This window comes from Caloenas nicobarica, chromosome 33 (assembly GCF_036013445.1).
Source record: "Caloenas nicobarica isolate bCalNic1 chromosome 33, bCalNic1.hap1, whole genome shotgun sequence".
In the NCBI taxonomy this organism is placed as follows: domain Eukaryota; kingdom Metazoa; phylum Chordata; class Aves; order Columbiformes; family Columbidae; genus Caloenas; species Caloenas nicobarica.
The window spans coordinates 3,020,073-3,040,725 of record NC_088277.1 but is presented as its reverse complement, the minus strand read 5'-3'; the positions used below and the strand labels follow the sequence as shown (position 1 = coordinate 3,040,725).

Genomic DNA, 20,653 nt, shown 5'->3' with positions numbered 1-20,653 from the left:
CCTTGACTTCCTGCGCGTCGGGATGCACTGATCTTGAGCTTGGTAGAAGCAGTCCCTGAACGTTAACCAACTATCTTCGGCCCCTTTACCTTCAAGCAGCCTTGCCCACGGGATTTCCTCCAGCAATTGTTTGAAAAGGCCAAAGTCAGCCCTGCTGAAGTCCAGGGTTGCAATTCTGCTCGGTATTCTGCTCCCACCACAGGAGATTCTGAATTCCACCATCTCATGGTCACTGCAACCAAGGCAGCCCCCCACCTTTACTGCTTCAACCAGACCCTCCTTGTTAGCGAGGACGAGATCCAGCAGCGCACCTCTCCTAGTCGACTCCCCCACCATTTGCATCAGAAAGTTATCGTCAATGCACTGGAGGAACCTCCTAGACTGAGGCTGGCTGGCTGAGTAGTCCTTCCAGCAAACATCAGGGTAGTTAAAGTCCCCCATAACAACCAGAGCCTGTGACTGTGAGGCCACGCTCAGCTGCCCGTAGAAGGCCTCATCAACATCCTCACTCTGATCTGGTGGCCTGTAATAGACACCCACAACAGTGTCACCCCTGCCAGCCTGCCCCTTAATTCTCACCCACAGACTCTCAACTTGCTCCTCAACTGCACCTGGACAGTACTCTATAAATTGTAGTTGCTCTCTCACATAAAGAGCAACTCCACCACCACGCTTCGCTGGCCTTTCTTTCCTGAAAAGGACATAGCCATCCATGACCACATTCCAGTCATGTGAGCTGTCCCACCATGTCTCTGTTAATGCCACCAGATCATAATCTCCTGACCGAACGCAGGTTTCTAACTCCTCGTGCTTATTCCCCATGCTGCGCGCATTGGTATACAGGCACTTCAGGGAGCGAGCCGAGTACACCGATTTCACCCTAGGGGCCTGAGGGGTCTTCTTTAGGCAAGCCCTCTTCCTGGAGGACACCGTGGTCAGCAACGGTCAGGGACACTGGCAGTAGGAGAGAGGGTCTAACAAGCGAGGAGTGATAGTCTCTGCACCCTACTGCACGAGCTACTCCACCTGCCGCTGCAGCACAGTGTAGGTGATACTCACCCGCGCCACAAGCTGGTTGCCTCTCCCAGCGCCTGGTGGGCAGCGACGTGTCACTGCCCTCCCTGAAGCTTTTTCAAGGCGAGGGGCGGGGGTGTGATCGCCGTCACCGTGGTAACGCCCACGCCACGTCAGCTGCTCTCGCAAGGGCTGCGGGGGGCTGCCGGGTCCCGAAACCGAAACCCACCCCCACGCTTCTCCTTACCTCAAGATCGCTCTGACGGCTCCGGCCGAGCTGGTCCCGATCAGCTGATCTCGACGACTGAGTCTGACTGAGTCGACGAATGAGCTTGTGGTAATTGCCATGATTGGGAAGCTGTGGAAGAACAACTCACCATGGCCAAGAGCCATATGAACGATGGAAAAGGAATTAATTGCAAACTGTTAAGTACCTGCCTACAACCCAGTTGTCAGAAGAGGAAAATGCCGAACAGAGAAAAGCAAAATCTGAGGGAGGAAATGGGCACAAAACCTGCCGAACTATTATTGTCATTGAAAATTGAGCTGCTGCAGAAACCTTTACAGGAAGAAAAGAAACAAAAGCTAGAGGGAAAAAATGAAGTGACATTTAGGCAGACTCATCATCCTCCTGACATTGTACCCATTAGGAAACCAATTGCATTCCTTGAAGGATGGCAGAGAAACACATGGGGTGACCCGGTGACAGCAAACCAGGGAAGGACAATTCATCGTATTTCTCAGATCCCCCTGAATATGCAGCCAGACCCATCATTAAAACAGAACAGTCTCAAGAACCTCCATGTGCCGCCGCTGCAGGGTACCATATGGGAATCGCTCCCAGGGATCTGCCAGAATTGGAGAGTTTACCTGGAAAATTCAGCAGAAAACCGGGTGAAATCTGAAAAATGTACAAGAAAGGTACAGGAGAAGAGCAGGTGAAGCCGAAATGGACTATTTGCTGCCAGTCTCCCTAAGCGGTAGCAATCAAATACTGCTCACCGGAAGTGAAGCAAATGGCTTTTGGGGTCTAGGAGTTTTTAAATTTAGGAGCCAGCCAGCCAGTGACTGCCAGTCTATCACCGGCCAAGGAGCTTATCAGGCCTGAGGAGTAGAAGCGGTGGAACTGGATGAACCCTCCACGAGCCCCATAAGATCTATCAATGAGCTTCCTCCAGACATTAGAAAAGCTGCCAGTGTTCAAGAAACACATCAAAGAGCAGACACGGATATCCCAATACTGCTTCAATCAAATACGCAGTGCCGAAGCCACCAAGAAGAGGAACGAGGTTTGTCAGAATGCACACACCGAGGCAAAGGAGCGACACCCGTAGCGAAGCATCTTCCTCGGCTTTTGAAAGGGATGGAGCAGCAATGTCGTCGCAAGGTGCACAGTCAGGCGGTTCCAGGGGAGGCCTTGGAATCAGGGCGATCTCTGTCCAGGCAGTTGGGTAGTTAAATGATGATGTTGTGAGGGTTGGAATTGAGTGGATGTTGAATGAGTGTTAGTTTCAGAATGTGCCTGAACTTGAATGGGTGGTGGGTTTTTTTTTTTCCAGTTTGCATGTAATGCTGAGATAGAACTTTTAAGGTATAATAAAAAAAAGCTCAACCAGTGGAATATTTATTTCTGCACAGCTGTTTGTTTTTATTCCCCAGTCCCAGCCACTCTGCAGGACAATGTTCATCGCTAATGTTTGTTTGGAGGTCAGTGTCAGGCCAGGGTTTTCACAGACAGGGCCGTGTTCGAGCATCCCCGGGAGCAGCGTTTCCAGAAGAGCCACAGACCCAGGACCCATCGTGGGGGCAGGCAATGGAGTGGCCATGCCAGGAGCACGGGGGCGTCAGTGCGGTAGCTGATGAGCAGTGTGTTTGGACAGCATGAAACTTTGAGTGATTGTGGTTTGGGGTTGTGTGTGTTTGTCCTTGCAGGTTAATGTTTTTTCCTTTTGAGGTAGTTTGAAATTTTAAAAATAATTTTAAAAAGCCAGCCGGGGGATTTTTTTCCCCCAGCTGGGTTTCCCTGGTCCCGGCCACTCTGCGAGGCGATGTTCATCGCCAATGTTTGGACAGAGGTCACGCTGGGACTGGGGTTTTCACAGGCAGGTGTCATGGTCCTTTCGGTGATGGACTCGTGATGGTTCGTTTACCTTGATCTCGAGGCGCAAAATTAAGGCAACCAAAATGCCAAGGGGTTATAATTCAATCAAGCAGTGTTGCTTTATTATTTGCCCATAAAGCGGCACGCGATAGAGAGAGTAGAGCAAAAGGAAAGGTAAAAAGAAAAGGTGGAATGAGGACAATAGCTACCACCGAACGAGTCCCAAAGGTGTCCCTCTAGTCTCAGGTCCCGTGAGAAGAGTCCTGCCGGTCCTCCGTCGTGGTCCAGGATCCTTCGGTGGGGAGATCTCCATGATGTCCCGTCAGGAGTTGTCTTTTATGCTTCTTCACCCCCCGTTCACTCTCACAGATCAAGGCCAATCTCCGCCTTTGTTGCGTAATCCAGGCTTAACTGCGCAGGCCCAAAAAGTCCTTGCTTCGCTTGCCAGAACCTGTCTGCGCCTGTGGTGCCTCAGTTCAGGGGTCTCTTGCTGGTCCGTTGGGTGACCTCAAGACCCTTGGCGAGCCTCTGCGCATGTTCTTCTTCGTTGGCCTTTGTTACAGGGAGGAGGTGGGGGGCAAGTCTGGCTCAAGCAACAGGTGAAAATCCATCTTCTGGACAGCAGTTATTGTCCCCAGGTCGGAGAGGCCTTCATAACACAATTCCTCTCAGGAGGTGGGGGCAAGTTTGGCTCAGGCAGCAGGTGGAGTCCATACAGCAGCCATTGTTACCTGTAGCCCCCAGGTCGGAGAGACCTGCACAACACAATTCCTTGCTTCAGGTCTCTCTCCAAATCATTGTTCAATTCTTTCTATCAGTCCATCTGTTCTCCAAGTCCCTGATGGCGATGTTCAGTCAGAAACTGTTCTTCAGACGGACTCTTAGAGCAGGGTGAGTTTTGAGGCTCCTGGGAACAGCGTTCCCGAGGGGCGATGGCACAGAGGGGAGAATGGCAGCAGTTTGAGTGTTGGTAGGTGAATGAGTGGTGTGTTTTAGCTGTGTGATCTGGTATGATTGTGGTTTGGGGTTGTATTTGTTTCCTTGCAGGTTAACCAACGACATGATAAATGCTTTCTAACCACCTGAAAAATGAGGGGATAGTTTTCAAATTTTAGTTCCTCCTGCATGACAAGCTGGAGACAGAAAATTAAGTTGTCTAGAAGCAGGCTGCTTAGGTTATATTTGACTAGAAATTAATAGATGTATTGTAAGTAAGAAACTAATCAATTACTTATGTAAGTGTGCACTAGTTGCGCTTCCGAGGGGAGCTGCCAACGTGGAGAGGTCGATCAGCGGACACACGAAAAGACACTCAGAAGCCCCGCCGAAACAGACTGCATGCCCTGTCAAAAGACGCTAGATGGCAGCAAAGACCGGGAAATAACTAACTTCAGGCTAACCCAGCTTTATGCAATTATTTCTTAGTATACATGTATTTTATGTTAAAAATTCCCCCAAATTGTAATGAATATGCAATAATTGTGTGAATATAAGCAGCGCAAGAGCGTCCAGTCTTTGGAGCACTTATGGAGGATAATACTCAGTGTTGTTAAATGAAAGAATGCCTGCTTAAGAGTACAGACTTTGCTCTTAAGTTCATACCTTTGTTTTGCCAGGGTACCTCTTTGGATATCAGCAAAACACCCTCCACATCTGTAAGACGGGCACAATTATCACAAAAGCAAACCTTTTAATTCCTCACACATGGGTATTTAATCCCTCTAGTGCATTGCTCCTTCCCCAATTCCCTCACTTCTATTTCACTAAGTCCTGAAATCTCCCTACAGATGGGAAAAGGACCCCAGCATTTAGGCACTCAGCTCCCTCCACCTGTAGAGTGTTCAAAAGTGGGCCAGACAGTGCCAGAAATGAGAAATCCTTTTCCCTGAGCATTATATGTGGCCATCCAGAGCTAGGCAGGTTCTTCTCCACCCTGAACCTGGTAAAGCATTGACAATGATTCTCTTCTCCTATCCTTCTGTAGTCATTACCACTTGAAGAATGAATCCTGTGGGCAACTGCTAACCTAAAGGTATGTGAATCCTGTCAGCAATTGACCAGTTTCAGGTCAGTCTGCTCTTTCCACCTTAGACATCTTGAAGCCTGAGCGATGAGTTGTTTAACATATATCTCGACATTGTAAGATGGTGTCCTTTAGATGAACTTTGCTCATTATAATACTAAAAAGCACACCCACACGACTGAAGATGCCAACCCAGCATGAGACATGAGACCCCTCCCCAGTGAACATGCATAGTACTAAAATTATTGTGTAACCAATAAGCAAATGTGTGACTAGTTGGCTCTTTATGACTGCCCTGAGGGTGTCAACGTAGCCATAAGATTTGGTATATAATGACTGTGACTTTTGTTGCTGGCATGCTTGGCTTTCTAGCATCTAGACTCATGCAACTCTGAAACGAAGAATATCTCATCTCTGTTTCTAAGACTGGTTCATTGCACACTGGGAATGGACTCTCACTTCAGCAACAACATCTCCACTACCCATTTCCCTGAAAAATCCAGGATTCCTGGTCTCCAGATAAAGGAATCTCAATCCAACGCTCTGAACCTGTTGCAAAACGCTTCCTGCAGCACGTCTGCGAGAGGAAAAGAAGTAGCTGGGAAACCATGTTTGGGTATGAGGAGAAAAAGGAAAGATGTACACACTCAAAAACTCATGTGTGGATGTCTATGTACTCACGTCATTGCACATGCACACTGTTGGTTACACATCATGGCGCACACTCCTGTACATACTATACATATTCCTGTACATTTATAAGGTTTCGTACACATTCATTTCATACTTGAAATCACAAATCAAGCTGAACACACTTCTTGAACACAGATGCACAGTTGTGATCACACACCATTATACACATACTATTTGCTACACATATAGACAGAGCCACAAAATCCCATGGTCACACAAACCTGTCTAGTGCACACATGCACACACAGAGAATAAACCAATCCCTCGTCATAGCAACTCCTATCCTGAGAACAAGAAGCACAGGAAATAAAGAAGGCTAAGATCCTTTCTATGGCTGTCTTCCCTAGCCCTCCTTACTCCAAGGAGAGACTGCACGGACAAGAGATTCGCAGCATCCTCATCCTTTCCCCACTCCAGCTATGCTGGTCACACACGTGTGAGTACTGAAACTGCTCTACGCTGGTGCAGTATGCTCTCTGATGGGAGGCATAGGAGGACTCTGTGTGTGGGGGCCAAAACGTACTGCGTGTGTGCAGAGCTCCTTCCAACCGTATCCCAGAAGTGCTGATGAGAGGGGTTGGAAGGGAGGGGAGTACAGGCACATTCCAGGCAATCGTAAGGGAAAGAAGAATGAACAGAGTGTGGTCTAAAGGAGAAATAAGGAAGAAGAGGTGCTGAGGATGGAAGCCCTTCCTTGTTGGCAGGAAGTAGCCGAAGTTCCAGAATCATACCAGCGGGGTCCCAAGGGGGTCCCAGGGTTAACCCCAGCATCATGCCAGGGTGGTCTGAGCATGACCCCGGGGTCATGGCTATGGGATCCCCGGAGCGTTCAGGGCTTGAACCCGGCATCACACAGGGAGGGTCGAAGCATGGCTAGGGGTCATGCCAGTGTGGTGCTAGGGTCGTTCTGGGACTGACCACAACAGCATGCTGGAGGGGTCAAGGCATGACCCCAGAATCATGCCAGTGAGCTACCGCAGGGGTTCCAGTGCTGACTGCAAGATCTTGCTGGAGGAGTCGAGGCATGACCTCGGGATCATACTGGCAGGTCCTGGGGGGGTCCCAGCGTTGACCTTGGTACCACACCGGGGGTTGAGGTGTGTCTTCACAGTCATGCCGTTGGGGACCCTACCAAGACCCTGGTGTCATGACCTTGGAGTCATACTTTGACTCCCCCAGCGTGACATCGGGATCAAATCTGGCAACCCCATGGGACCCCGGCAGCATGACCCCAGGTCATGCCTGGACCCCTCCATAGTGATGCTGGGGTCAATGCTGGGGGGTTGACCCCAGCATCAAGTTGGGGGGGTCGAGGCATGACCCAAGGGTCATGCTGGCAGGATCCCAGGTGGTTCCTGCAGTTGACCCTGGCATCACACCAGGGGGGTCCCAGCATAACCCCAAGGTCATGCCGGCAGGGTCCCAGGGGGATCCTGGGGTTAACCACAGCATCTTGCTGGCGAGGTCCCCCAGGGTCAGGGCAGTGTCCCAAGGTAGAGCCTGGCATCACGCCAGGGGCGTAAAAGAATGATCCTGGGATCATTCCAGCAGGGCCCCACAGGTGTCCAGGGTAGACCCCAAAATCACACTGGGGCGTTCGAGGCATGACCCCCAGGTCTTGCCTGCAGAGCCCCAGGGGTGTCCCAGAGTTGACCTTGGCATCACGCTGGTTGGGTCCCAGCATGACCCCGGGTTCATATAGGCGGGGTCCTGGAGGGAGGTCCCAGGGTTGACCCCAGCATCACGGAAGTAGGGTTGAGGTAAGACTTGGGGTCACGCCAGCAGGGTTCCGGGAGCGTCCTGGGATTGCCTCGAATCATGGAGGTGGAGTACCAGAACGACCCCGGGGGTCATGCTGGCAGCATCCAACCAGGGGGGTCCTGGGGTTGTTCTAGGTATCAGGCCAGGGGGACTGAGGCATGACATCAGGGGTCACGTTGGCAGGGTCCCACAGTTGATCCTCCTCTCCTCGCCCTCTCCTCTCCCTCTCCTCTCCCTCTCCTCTCCCTCTCCTCTTCTCTCCTCTCCCTCTCCGTCTCCTCTCCTCCCCTCCCCTCCCCTCTTCTCCTCTCCTCTCCTCTCTTCTCCTCTCCTCGCCCCTCCCTCTTTTTTGTTTACTTCTTATTAAAGTGTCTTTATCTCAACCCATGAGTCTCTGCAATTTTACACTTCCTATTTTCTCCCCCATCTCAGCGGATGTGTGGTGCAGAGCAGCCGGTCTCCCGGGAGGGAACTTGTACTTGGGGAGAGCAGGCACTTGCACAAGGGTGTGTGTCCAAGAGCATGCACGCAAGAGTGCATGTGTGCATGGGTGTGTGTGTGAGAGGGCACGTGCAGACAAGGCAGTGGGAGTTGGGGGGCACTAGTACACACATGTGCCTGCACCAAGCAGCATGGGAGTACACACGTGTGGGCACACCTGGGTCTGTGCTTACACTGGGGAGCAGGCGTGTGTACAGGCACGCACAGCAGACGTGTGTGAGCAGAGTACTAGGGCACATTTGCACATGTCCTTGAGCGTCCCTGGAGGCAGACAGCATCTTGTGAGTGCAGTGAGGGCTCCCAACCTCTTTCACATGCTTCAGTGTCCCAGGCTATCCCCCCATCCAAGGTCCAAGTCCCTGGGGTTCCCTTTGGCTGTGGGCCTGAGGGGGCACCGCTGCACCTGCCTGACCCAAGGTGTGACCCCTGCAGGGTGGGGTTCCCTGGTGGTGGGAGGCACTGCTCTTGGGTGTTTTCTCACCTGCAGATGGGGAGTCTGAGGCAGGCAAGGGCTGTATATAGGAGCTGAGCTCTACCTGTGCACCCTGTTGCCTGGGAGGATCCAGGGGTACTCCTCCCTGGGAGGAGGGTGAGGCAGCGGGGGTAGGAGGTATCCAGAGATGCCCACAGATTTAGGTGCTGGGGATTCAGGCTCTCTGTTCATCTCCACCATCACCACCTCTGACCACCTGGTTCTTTTTCCTCCTCCAGCTCTGGCTCCTGACAACACCACAGAGAATCATAGAATGTCCGGAGTTGGATCATCGAGTCCAACTCCTGTCTGTGCAGAGGACAATGCCACAGTTCACACCATGTGTCTGAGGGCGCTGTGCAGTCGCTTCTTGAATCCTGTCAGGCTTGGGGCCGTTACACCTCCCTGGGGAGCCTGTTCCAGTGCTGCACCACCCTCTGGGTGAAGAACCTTTTCCTAATGTCCAAGCTGAACTTCCCCTGGCACATGTTCCTGCATTCTCTCGGGTTCTACCGTTGGTGGCCAGAGAGAAGAGCTCAGCGCCTGCCTCCCCTCCTCCCCTTGTGAGGAAGCTGTAGCCGCCATGAGGCCTCAGTCTCCTCCAAGCTGAACAAACCCACTGATTTAATCGCTCCTCATACGGCTTCCCCTCCAAACCCTTCACCAACTTTGTGGCCTCCTCTGGGCACTCTCCAGTAGCTTCAGATCCTTTTTGTCCTCTGGCACCCAGAACTGCCCCCAGTGCCTCACGTGAGGCCGCACCAGTGCAGAGCAGAGCGGGACAATCCCCTCCCTGCCCGGCTCGCAATGCTGTGCCGGATGCACCCAGGACACGGTTGACTCATGTTCAACTTCCCATCAACTAGAACCCCCAGATCCCTCTCCACAAAGCTGCTTTCCAGAGTCTCATCCCCTACTCTGTATGTACAGCCAGGGTTGCCACGTCCCAGGTGCAAAATCCGGCACTTGCCCTTGTGCTTTCATGTGCTTTCATGTGCTTGGTGATTGCCCAGTTCTCCAATTTGTCCAGATCCCTCTGCAGGGCCTCTCTGCCCTCCAGAGTGTCAACAGCTCCTCCCAATTTTGTGTCATCGGCGAACATACTTATTATTCCCCCAAGTCCAGAGTCCAACTCATTAATAAAGACATTGAAGAGTCCTGGCCCTAAGATGGATCCCTGTGGAACCCACTGGTGACTGGTCGCCAGCCAGACATGACCCCATTTAACTAGAACCCTTGGAGCCCGGCCTATCAGCCAATTGCTCACCCACTGCATTGTGTGTTTACCCAGCCGTGTGCTGGACATCTTGTCCAGAATGGGCCAAGCAAGGTCATGGGCCTCCTAGCAGCCCAAACTGCCTTGGGCAGAGGCCTGCTCTCCACCCCAGGTCTATGAGGAAGGGGTGCCAGGGAGGGCCCTGCCCAGCCAGGTGTTCTGGGAAGTTCAGGGCTAGGGGAGCTGTGTGGGGGATGGAAGGGACCCTGAGCTGCTGTCTCATTGCAGGTAGGGAGCAGGGGAGGGGAGGACAGGGCAATGCTTCCTCTGTGGCTGGCCTTCATGTCCTGGCACCATCTGCACATCCACAGTGGTAAACCCACATCACCCCCCCCCCAACATCATGCATCCATTACCTCTGTATCCTCCCATCACTCTGAGCCTGTCTAAGCCTTGTAACATGGGGCCCTCATTCTCTAAAAAGCCCATCCCCAACACCCTTTGCTGCCCCTGGGCACTCCCCAGCCCCCCCGCCTGGTGCCTCTTCCCCAAGCAAGCAGTCCTACTGTTGCGCTGGCTGCCAGAAATGCTTGTCCTGCTGTAGCTCCTACAATACCCACCTGTCTCCTGGGACACTCTCCACCCTCTGGGACCCCCACCCAGCCCAGAATGGGACCCTGGCACCCAGATGCCTGGGGGTGCCTTAGGCTGCACGGCACAAGCACCAGCCACCACTCGGAGCCAGGCCAGTGGACCCCCTTGGCATCAGTGTGTCCCTCCCAGATCCTGACGAGCTTCTGGATCGGTTGCTGCTCAAAGCAGCGCTGGTGCCTCCCTGGGAGCCCCCAGGATCCAGCTGTGACGCCTAGGGCCCTGTGCCTCCCAAGTCTCCTGTGTCCCCACTTCTGCCCCTCCTTTCCCAGAGCTCTTGGGCCTCTGCCTGCCCTCCATCTCCTGCCCGCCTTGGGCCAAGAACAGATTCAGTGGACACTGCTGCCTGGGAACTGGGAGTGGTTGGTGCAACTGGTGAGCAGGAGTCCGGGGGCACTGGAAAGCTAGGTGGGCACTGGGAGGATGCAGAAGCAGCAAGTGGTGGCACTAGGTCCTGGGAGCACACTGGGATGGGAACTGGGGGGCACAGAGAGGGTGCTGGGAAGGGCTGGGGCCCACTGGGAGACCCAGAGGGATGGTGACCCTGACAGGGCGCTGTGACAGCTCCCATATCCACTGACCGTTGCATCCTGCAGGCAGGAGTCTTGGTGGTACCCACCACCCTGAGGTCTGCTGGCTGCAGCAGGGTGTGGGAACCCAACAGAGAGAGCCCCAGCCCTGGTATGGCCAGATCCTGCCCTGGCACTGGCTGTGCCAGCAGAGCCGGGGGCCTTTCCTGGGGGTAAAGTCTGACAGCAATGGATATGTATTTAATAAAAGATAAATCAGCACTGTAAAGGTTTCGGAGAGAGGTATGGGGCATGACAGGGGCAGGAGGAAGGGCATTTGGGGGCTACCATATGCCTGGATGATGATGCTCTCTAAGGAGGCAGTGGGAGGTGGGTGCCTTTTGGTGCCGCAGACCCCCCCAACCCTGGTCAGAGCAGGTGTTGCTTGCGGTCCCAGGGAAGGTGCCTGTTTACTGCAGAGTCGAAGGTACATGGCACAGCAAGGACTGGTGAGGTAGGAAGGGGCACTGGCAGCCAGAGTACCCATTCCTGACTGTCAGGGGGGCCAGTCTCAGGGGAGTGTGGGGAAGATGCAGTCAAAGTGTGCCAGCAGCAGCTCCACGGCCTGGTTCTGCTGGGTCATGTCTGCTGCCAGGCTCCCCGGCTCCCGCTCTGGCCGCAACAGTGTCGGCCCGAACACAATGCCGATGTTCTGGCATGTCATGCGGTTAACATCTGCCCGTTCCATCACCCTGGGGATGAACAGGGTTGGGGGGTGGTCCCATGCACCACATCCAGCTCTGGTTCTCCATCCATCACCCCAGGGGGTCCACGTGTCAGGGTTCCATCACTCCGGCAGGCCCTAGTCCTCCCTGCCCCTCCCCTCGTGTACCAGGGCAACCAGATACCCACCCCAGCTACCCCATTCTACCCCACAGCCCATCCACCTTTGGGGCAGCTCTAAGCCCACCCCACACCTGCCCCCACCCCAGGAGCAGCCCTCCCCTTACCGGCAGAGGTGAGCCAGGAGGTAGCGCAGGGTGGCATAGTTGGCAGGCGGCAGGCTCTGCACCAGCTCAGCCACCTGCTTTATCTGCTCCTGGCGGTCTGGTAGCTCTAGCGGGGCGACACAGGGGTCAGACACGGTGCCCTGCCCCAGCACACATAGCCTGGGGACAACTACAGAGAGCACTGCAGGGAGGCACTTACTGATAGCTTCAATGAAGGGGTCAAAGAGCCTGTAAGGCACTAGGGGCTCAGGCAGCTCCCGGAAGAAAAGCTTGAGGGCACCAGCCACCACATGGACATCACTCCACTCAGGGTCCGCCAGGCTGACCCGCTCCTCTGGGAAAGAATGGGAGAGGTCAGTTTGCCCTTGGGTCCTGCAAGGCCCCAGCACCGCCAGGGCCATCCCCTGCCCAGTCACCCCAGCTGACCTTGGCACAGCTGCTCGGGGAAGACATAGCGCCCATCCGAGGTCACAGCTCGCTCTGTGAGGATGAAAGAGAGTTCATGGGGGAAGAAGCCACCTTCCCCCATCCCTGGGTATGTGCTCCAACGTAGTTCCCATGTCCCCTCCCCACCACCCCCATTCCGTGCCCCTCTCCAGTCTCCTCACCCCGGTCCACAGCAAAACGTAGCTTCTGGATCACAGATAGGTTCCCATTGACCCGGTAGATCCCATCAACGTCAAGGCCTGGGGACAGTGAGGAGAGTGAAACATGATGGGGGAAGTCCATGCCAGCTAAGTGGGGCATACTGGCTAGGAGAAGCCCACCTCTCTGCTCAACAGCCTCCACGCAGAGCCGAACGAAGCGGGGCACGGTGGTGCTCTCCCGCTGGCACAGGGCATCCAGGCGGCACCCGAACACCTGGTCTGGGAGAGGGCAGCGCTGGGTCAAACTGGGATGGGGGAGCACTGGGACTTAGTGGGAGACAAATGAGACTGGGGCGTGGGGTACAGGGACCAGGAGAGAATGCTGGGGACTGTGAGGCTGGTGGTGAACGCAGGGACACTAGGACTGGGAGAAGACACTGGGACCAGGAAGGGATGCTGGACTGGAGGAAACACTGGGACCAGGGGGTACACAAGGACTGAGAGGGCGTTCTGGGACTGGGGAAGGAGGGGGGAGGACAGACACTGGGATCAGGAGGGAAACAGGGACCAGGAGGGACACTGGGACCAATGGATACACAGGGACTCAAGACAGGAATGCTGGGTTGGGGGGACACCGTGACCCACTGGCGACAGGCAACTAAGGTTCAATGATGTACTCGGGCATCCTTTTCCTCTCCCACTTTGGGGGCAGAGGGAAGATGTGGGTGGGTTTGGGACGATTCCAAGGGCATGGCAGGATTTGGGGGGAGGTCCTGTAGCTGGGGAGCCCCACCTCGAATAAGCCCCTTCTCCTGCAGGCTCTGGAGTGGGGGCCGCTTGATGATGAAGCGCCTCAGCTTGCTCTTTACCCGCTGCTTCTCTGAAGCGTTGGGATTGTGGGGGACACCTGGGGGAACAGTGGTCCCAGGATACGGTCACAGCCACACCAGCCCTGAGGCCTGCTCTCCCCACTTGGTCCCCCAACCCCACCTGGAGCCCGGGCACCCTCAGTGACCCATGGTGCCTCATCCTCATCCCCACTGAGCTCCAGCAGGTTCCAAACATCTCTGCGGTGCAGACAACACACAGGTGCATCCACAGGGTTCTCCAGGTCCTGGAGGTGGGGAGAGAGCGGACAGGACCAGTTGGGTGTGCTGGTGGGGCTGGGGGCAGCCATGGGGCAACACCTGCCCCCACTCCAGCCCCACCTGCCCCCCCACTCACCAGCCGGTGGATGACCCCCACAATGGCCAGGGCCCACTCCTGGATGGTGGCCTCCTGGTCTGACTGCAGCAGAAACTCATTACCCGTCACAGTGCGGAGCTGGCAGGAGAGGTAGCAGGATGGGGGAGGGGGCATGAACCCCCAGGAACCCCTACAGCAGCCAGGGAGACCCAGGCACTCCAGAGGTGCCCTGCTCGCCCCCCGCAAAGGAAGGCTTCTGTGGGTGCCCCTAACCCAAGGGGGGTCCCTACAGCCCCCTCCCCTAGGGGAGTACACAAGTGGCACCCTTTTGTCCTAGTTTGGCAGTTCCTGTATGTCCTGGGCTGTGGGGTCCTCTTCTCTATGGGCTGTATTTAGAGGGACCCCTGTGATGCCCAGACTGTTATGGAGAGCCCCATGTCCCCTGAGCTGTGCACTTTAGGCATCCCCACATTCCCAGCCTGGAGTCCCAACCCCACTCACATGGATAACATTCTTCTTGCTGGAGAGGTCACGGGCCCAATCCAGGGTAGCCCCCCTCAAGTCCACGCTGCTCTCGGGGCGGCTGCTGGTAGGGCACTGGGGGTGCACCAGGCATCATGGGTGTCCTGTCCGCCTTGTGTCTCCACAGCACACCATATTCCCCCACAGCCCTCTCCCCTCACTGTCCCCACTGTGCTCACCATATTTCCCAATACTCCAGCACTCCCTCACCGTCCCAGCCCACCCCTGTGCCCCCCACTCACCCAGGCAGTGGGTGCCGGCCCCTTGGGCTCCTTGTAGAAGATGAGGCTGTTCCCGGCCAGCACCACCCAGGAGACCCCCCAGCTCTTCCTGAGGGCAGAAGATGAGGGGCGCCCCCAACCTCTGCCTAGCCAGGGTTGGGGGCAGGCTTCGGTGCCACTGACTCCAGCAGAGCCCCACACAGGCCCCAGGCACTTTTTGGGCACATCCCCTCACCCCCAGCCTGGCAGAGCCTAAAGCACCTTTGTGTGCCAGAGACATGGTTTGTCTGGAGCTTCTCAGCTGTGAAGAGCTGTGGGTCAGGCTGGCACAGCCCCTCCAGGCTGGAATGCCAAACCCCAGCTGGTACAGCCCTCCAGGTATAAACTCCCCCACCCCCCACAGGCTGTCATGGCCCCCCTAGCTTGGCAGAAATCCTCTGCTCGAGTGCAGACCCCAGCCCCAACCTGGCATGGACCCCCACACTAGCAGAGAGCCCGTACTTCAATATGGACCTCTCCAAGCCAGGCACAGCCCTGACCAGGACACCAGCTTGGCACATTCCCCTGCACCAGGACCCCTCTTGGGACCCCAGCCCAGCACAGCACCCTCCCCACTCCAGCTCCCACCTGAGCTTCCTTCCTCCCTCAGCAATCTTGGTCTTGTTGAGCTGCCCGGCCCTCTGCACCTCCTGCAAGGACAGAGTCAGTGCTGCCCCTGGCTCCCCCAGCACCCTCTGGCCCCAGGGTAACTCACAGTGGGCAGGGCAGGAGCACAGTGTGGTGGCTCAGCTGAGGCCAGGGAGGGCTGCGGGGCAGCTGCCTGGTCCTCCAGCCTTGGGTGGGCAAGGGTCCAGCCATGGCTCACCTGAAGTGGGGGGGGGCAACGTGGGGTGCACACCCCAGGCCCTCCCTGGTCTCCCTCCATATCCTTCCCAGTGCCCCCATTATCCATCTATGCCTTGACACCCCGCCCCGTGCCACCCCATCCTACCTCGTCTCCAGCCCCCTCCCACCATGCTGCCTCCCTGTGCCTCTGCCCCCGGCACTGCTCCTGTCCCCCAGCTCACAGTGCCACTGGGGACCCTGGAATCCCTGCAGCTCCAGTGTTCCGTGGTCCTGGGGGGCTCGGCAGGGGAGGTCAGGTTCTGCAGGGGACATAAGGGACATGGATCAGCCTCAGTGAACGGCATGGCCAGAGTCCCCCCAGGACAAATTGCCAGCAGCCCCTCAGGGCTGTGCCAGGGACAAGGGCAGGACAGTGTCCCCCAGGACCTGGAGGGCACTGGGGGAATCAGAGGGAGCAGTGCTGGGGCACACAGAGGTGGTGGGAAGGTATTGGGGACACAATTTGGAAGAATCAAGGAGTCACGGGGGCAAAAAGGGGAAGGCATGAGGAAGATAGAGTGGACATTGGGGGACATAGGGGCATGATGCACAGGCATCAGTTGGGATACATGAGGAGTATGGCTCAGCGGGGTAGATGCTGATGGGGAAGAGTGAGGGCATGGAGAAGGCAAGGAGGAATGGGAGTGTGTAAACCCAGCTGTCAGGGCCCCAGTACTTTCCCCTTCTGCCCTCCATGCCCACCGCCTCCCGGTGCTGTCTGGGGGGTTTCCAGGAGGTCGTGCCCGTCTGACGGTTGTAGAAGAAGCAGCGACCACTGCTGGGGTCCAGGTGACGCTCCCAGGCCCCCAAAACCTGGATGGGGGGGCTGGCTGGCACGGGGGGCTCAGCCTGGCCCCCCACTCTCTGCAGCTCTTCAAGGTTGCAGTAGATCATGGTGGCTCCCTGTGGGGGCACCTGGGAAAACAGATCCTAAACTGGGCGGGTGGGGGCATATGGCCAGTGTCCAGAGCGTATCCCCAGCCCCACGCTGTGCCTCCCATGCCCTGCTCCCAGTTTCATTCCCTGCCCGCCCCCAGCCCCCCGCTGTGCCACCTTGCCCTGCTCTCGAGCCCCCGCATTTCCCCGGCGCCCTGTCCAGCCCGGATCAGGGTTTTGCAATCGCTTCCCCGTAGCCGTTTGCCGCCCCCACCCGCCCGTCCGGCATCCGCGCCCCCCTCAGTGCTCCCCCGGCCCGGGCCCGGCACCTCGCTCCCCAGCGCTGCCCGCGGCCGCGCAGCACCGGCCCCTCTCGGCACTCCCCGACTCCACTGCGGGCTGCACGGTCCCACCGCCCTCCCGCACTTCCTCTGCTGCCCCACGGTGACGAGGAAGCGGCGGCAGCGAAGGCGGGGTTGGAGGGTGCTGGGGTGCAGGGGGTGGGGGTGTGTAGGGAGTGGAGCAGGGGTGAGAAGTTGGAGGCTGCAGGGGATGAAGGTGGGCAATGCAGAGAAAGTAAGCTGAGAGTTGCACAGGGTGCAAGTGGGTGATGCAAGAGGGGTAGGGTTAGGGGAGTGCAGGTGGGCAATGCAGGGGGGTGAGGCTGGGGGCGTAGAGGGGTACAGGTAGGTGATGCAGGGGGTGAGGTTGGGGGTGCGGAGCAGGGTTGGGGGTGCAGGTGGGTGAGGTTGAGGGTACAAGGCGTGGAGGGGTGCAGGGAGAGGATGCAGGTTGGAGATGCAGGTTGTGGGATGAGGGAAGGAGGGTGCTAATGCTGGAGGTGTGCACGGATAGGGAGCACTGGCAAGGCTGCAAGGCCTCAGAGGCGAACAGGGCTGGGGGCACAGGGTGTCCTCTGGGGGCCACCTGGCCCCACTCACTCCGGTGCCCTTGGCCAGCGGCTCTTGCAGGGACTGGCACCGTGGCAGGGCTGAGGGGTGGGCGGGCACGGCCCCTTCTGCCAGCTGGCTGGTGCTGATGCAGCGGCCTGTGAGGCTGGTGGGGGTCAGCCTGGCCTCCTGGGTGGGAGGCAGGGGTGGGTCACACAGGTCCTCAAGTGAGCAGTAATGCTGTCGCAGGCCTGGATGAGAGGACAGTAGCCACGAACCCAAAATGATGCTCCAGGTTGCAGGTGGGGGGCAGTGACCTTCACCCCTGGCCCCCAACCCTGTTTTTCCCAGTGTCCCCCTGCCTCCAGCACCCCCAGCCCCCATCTCTGGTGTTTTCCAGTGCCTGCAGCCTTGCGCCCTTTCTACCTTCTGCACTCCCAGCCCTTTGGCCCACATCATCCCTCACAGGTGTCTCCAAGCCCTGTGCTGTCAATGGGTCCTCCAGCCCTGTACTCTAGGTGACCCCTTATCCTGTGCCCTTAGTGCCCCAAGCCCTGCAGCCTCATTCTTCCTCCAGCCTTGTGCATCCAGACTCACATCCCAGGACTTCCAGTGGTGTGCCTCCAGCCCTTGTACTCCCAACGTTCCTGCATCCTATGCCCCTAATGCCCCCTTGCCATCGCCTCAGTTCCCCATGGCTCCTTTCTCCCAATGTTCTGCCGTCCTGTGTCTCCCTGCCTCACAGCACCAGCCCTGCCCCCCTGCCCCACTCACCTGTGCCTGCTGGCTGGCTGGGGGGCTGCGTACTCCATCTCCCAATGTCACCAGAGTCCAGCTCAGCCACATAGGTAGCAGGGACAAAGAAGGGTCGAGCCCAGGGGGGCTCGCCAGCCCGTCTCACCTGCCACCAGTCCTCGTTGGCTTTGTGGAGCAGCAGGAACTGCTCACCAGCAGCCATGGCCACATGCCGCCCATCCTCAGCACGGTATGCATAGTTGTACAGAGCACGGAGCACCACGGCCGGCTCGGCACGCCGCCACTGCCACCCCTCCAGGCGCCACCGTCCTGCCAGCATCCTCATCCTGCTCAGGGTGCCTGGGCACACTGCAGCCTGGTCCCTGCCATCTGCAGGACACAGAACTGGGGGTCAGAGCAGATGTGCCCCATGGCTGGTATGGCTGTGGTGGAATCGGGCTGAGTGGCGCCATGGGTGGCAGCAGGGACTCTGACTGCAGGGCCAGGACTCAACAGACAAAGTTGTGCCCCATGGCCAGGCTGTGGCCCTTAGCCATGGCAATGCCCCATGGCCAGGCTGTGACCCACAGACAGAATGTGCCCCATGGACATAGCAATGCCCTCCAACCCATGGCAACGCCCCACAGCAAAACTGTCCACAAGCAGTGGAGGGACCACGTGCTGCCTCAGTTCCTGGTGCCAGGGGAGCCGATGCCTGGCCCTGGGGTATGGGAGGCTGAGGAGACCAGAAGGACCAGAGGGACTGGGAGTGCTGGGGCAGCCAGGGCTCAGGGACGTGCAGGAAACCTAGCAGCTGCTGCAGCAGGAAGCAGCAAGGCTGCGGTTTCCTTCTGCTGCACGGCATGGGGCTGGGGGTGGTGCTGGGGGCCCCCGGTCCATGGCCCCATGGCCTCTGGTCCTCATCCCATGGCACTGCATCCTTCCCAGCCCGTGGTCCCAATCCCACAGCCCTACAGGCCTGTGGCTCCCAGTCTCTTGGCTCCTGTCCCAGGGTTCCCCCAGCATCCCATCCCACATTCCCTGGTCCCCTGCCCTACAGCCTTAGGCTCCCAGACCTGCAGACTCCCCAGCTCCATGGCTCTACAGCCCCCAAGCCTGGCCCCCCAGCTGGAGATGTACTCACCATCTCTGGAAGTACCACTATGGGGCCAGTGGGCAGGATCTGATGCAAGGCCAGGTGATGACGGGGGCTGCCATGGGGTGTAGGTGGAGAACCCTGGTGTCCTGCTTGCATGCAGCCAGCTGAGCACCCATGGGGTGTGGGGATCAGAGCCTACGGCCCTGCTTGAACCTAAGGACCTTTCAGCTCTGCCCACACAGTGGGGTCAGGGTGGGGGAGAAGGCAGGGCAACTGGGGTAATTGCACTGCCCCGGCGGGGCAAATCAGCTTTGCTTCAGGGGAGGACCGCAGGCCGGTTCTGTCCCACCCCGTTCCTGACACCCGACTCTGCTCCACTTCGCTCTTTCTGCATCACCGGTTCCTGGGGCACCGGGAGGGCGGGCCGGCGAACGGGCCGGCGAACGGGCCGGCGGGACTGGGAGGGGCCGCTCGTCTGGTTGTCCCTGCACGGATCCTCCGTTTAGGCCCGCGAACTCCCGGCGCGACCCCCCGGTGTCCCCCACCCACCTGGTGCTGCCGGAGTGGCGGGTCAGGTCCGCCCGTAGCGGGGGCAGCAGGGATGTGCTCATGGCCCTCCCCAGGCCATGTGACAGGACGAGACGGGACGCCTGGGTCCACGCCCCGCGGCGGGAAGGGACGGGGAGCGGGGTGTCCTCCCGGCTCCTGGGACGGGAATCAGCAGTGTCCCGGCTGGAAAGCGGGAGCGGGCACTAGGACGCCCGGGTCCCGCGGCGGGGTGGGGGCCTGCTGGCGGGACGAGTTGGGAGTGTTCCAGGACCAGGGCACAGGGCGCTCGAGTCCCTGCCCTCGGCCCCGGGAGGCGGTGCGGGCAGGGGCGGGGGGCGCCTCTGTCCACCCCTGGGTCCACGCCCTGGAGGAGAGGCACGACACAGGATCACAGAATCACAGAATGTCAGGGCGTGGAAGGGACCTCAAAAGATCGTCCAGTCCAATCCCCACTCCGGAGCAGGAACACCCAGATGAGGTTACACAGGAAGGCGTCCAGGCGGGTTTTGAATGTCTGCAGAGAAGGAGACTCCACAACCTCCCTGGGCAGCCTGGGCCAGGCTCTGGCACCCTCACCATGAAGGAGTTTCTTCTCATATTTAGGTGGAACCTCCTGTGTTCCAGTTTGTACCCACTGCCCCTTGTCTTATCATTGGTTGTCACCGAGAAGAGCCTGGCTCCATCCTCCTGACACTCACCCTTTACATATTTATAAACATTAATGAGGTCACCTCTCAGTCTCTTCTTCTCCAAGCCCAAGAGCCCCAGCTCCCTCAGCCTTTCCTCACACGGGAGATGCTCCATTCCCTTCAGCATCTTCGTGGCTGCGCTGGGCTCTCTCCAGCAGTTCCCTGTCCTTCTGGAACTGAGGGGCCCAGAACTGGACACAATATTCCAGATGCGGCCTCACCAGGGCAGAGCACAGGGGCAGGAGAACCTCTCTCGACTTACTAACCAGTCTCCTTCTAATCCCGCCCAGGTACCATTGGCCTTCCTGGCCACAAGGGCCCAGTGCCAGCTCATGGTCACCCTGCTGTCCCCAGGACCCCCAGGTCCCTTTCCCCTACACTGCTCTCCAACAGGTCGTTCCCCAACTTATACTGGAACCTGGGCTTGTTCCTGCCCAGATGCAAGACTCTACACTTGCCCTTGT

General features: G+C 57.7%; 1 protein-coding gene across 3 annotated transcripts; it reads right to left on the bottom strand.

Moving 5' to 3' along the window:
• Nucleotides 1–3,923: 3,923 nt before the first annotated feature.
• On the bottom strand, nucleotides 3,924–19,541 carry ARHGAP9 (Rho GTPase activating protein 9). Of its 3 annotated transcripts, none has more exons than XR_010607735.1 (19): nucleotides 18,997–19,534; nucleotides 17,892–18,242; nucleotides 17,169–17,368; nucleotides 16,054–16,266; nucleotides 15,534–15,611; nucleotides 15,221–15,331; nucleotides 15,094–15,155; nucleotides 14,488–14,575; nucleotides 14,225–14,320; nucleotides 13,763–13,861; nucleotides 13,529–13,652; nucleotides 13,332–13,445; nucleotides 12,719–12,817; nucleotides 12,560–12,637; nucleotides 12,378–12,431; nucleotides 12,151–12,285; nucleotides 11,952–12,057; nucleotides 4,347–4,458; nucleotides 3,924–4,197 (listed from the first exon to the last, which is right to left on the bottom strand). XR_010607735.1 is itself a non-coding variant. In XM_065654353.1 (19 exons), exons 3-19 carry the CDS (start codon nucleotides 18,196–18,198, stop codon nucleotides 11,513–11,515), a joined length of 2,145 nt encoding a protein of 714 aa, XP_065510425.1. In that variant the 5' UTR covers nucleotides 18,199–18,242; nucleotides 18,997–19,436; nucleotides 19,501–19,535; the 3' UTR covers nucleotides 11,226–11,512. The 3 variants fall into 3 exon arrangements, 2 of the variants coding, with proteins under 2 accessions (XP_065510425.1, XP_065510426.1); XM_065654353.1 differs by lacking the exons at nucleotides 3,924–4,197; nucleotides 4,347–4,458 and adding an exon at nucleotides 11,226–11,693 and having other exon boundaries at nucleotides 18,997–19,436; nucleotides 19,501–19,535; XM_065654354.1 differs by lacking the exons at nucleotides 3,924–4,197; nucleotides 4,347–4,458 and adding an exon at nucleotides 11,226–11,693 and having other exon boundaries at nucleotides 19,501–19,541.
• Between the last annotated feature and the right edge of the window lie 1,112 nt (nucleotides 19,542–20,653).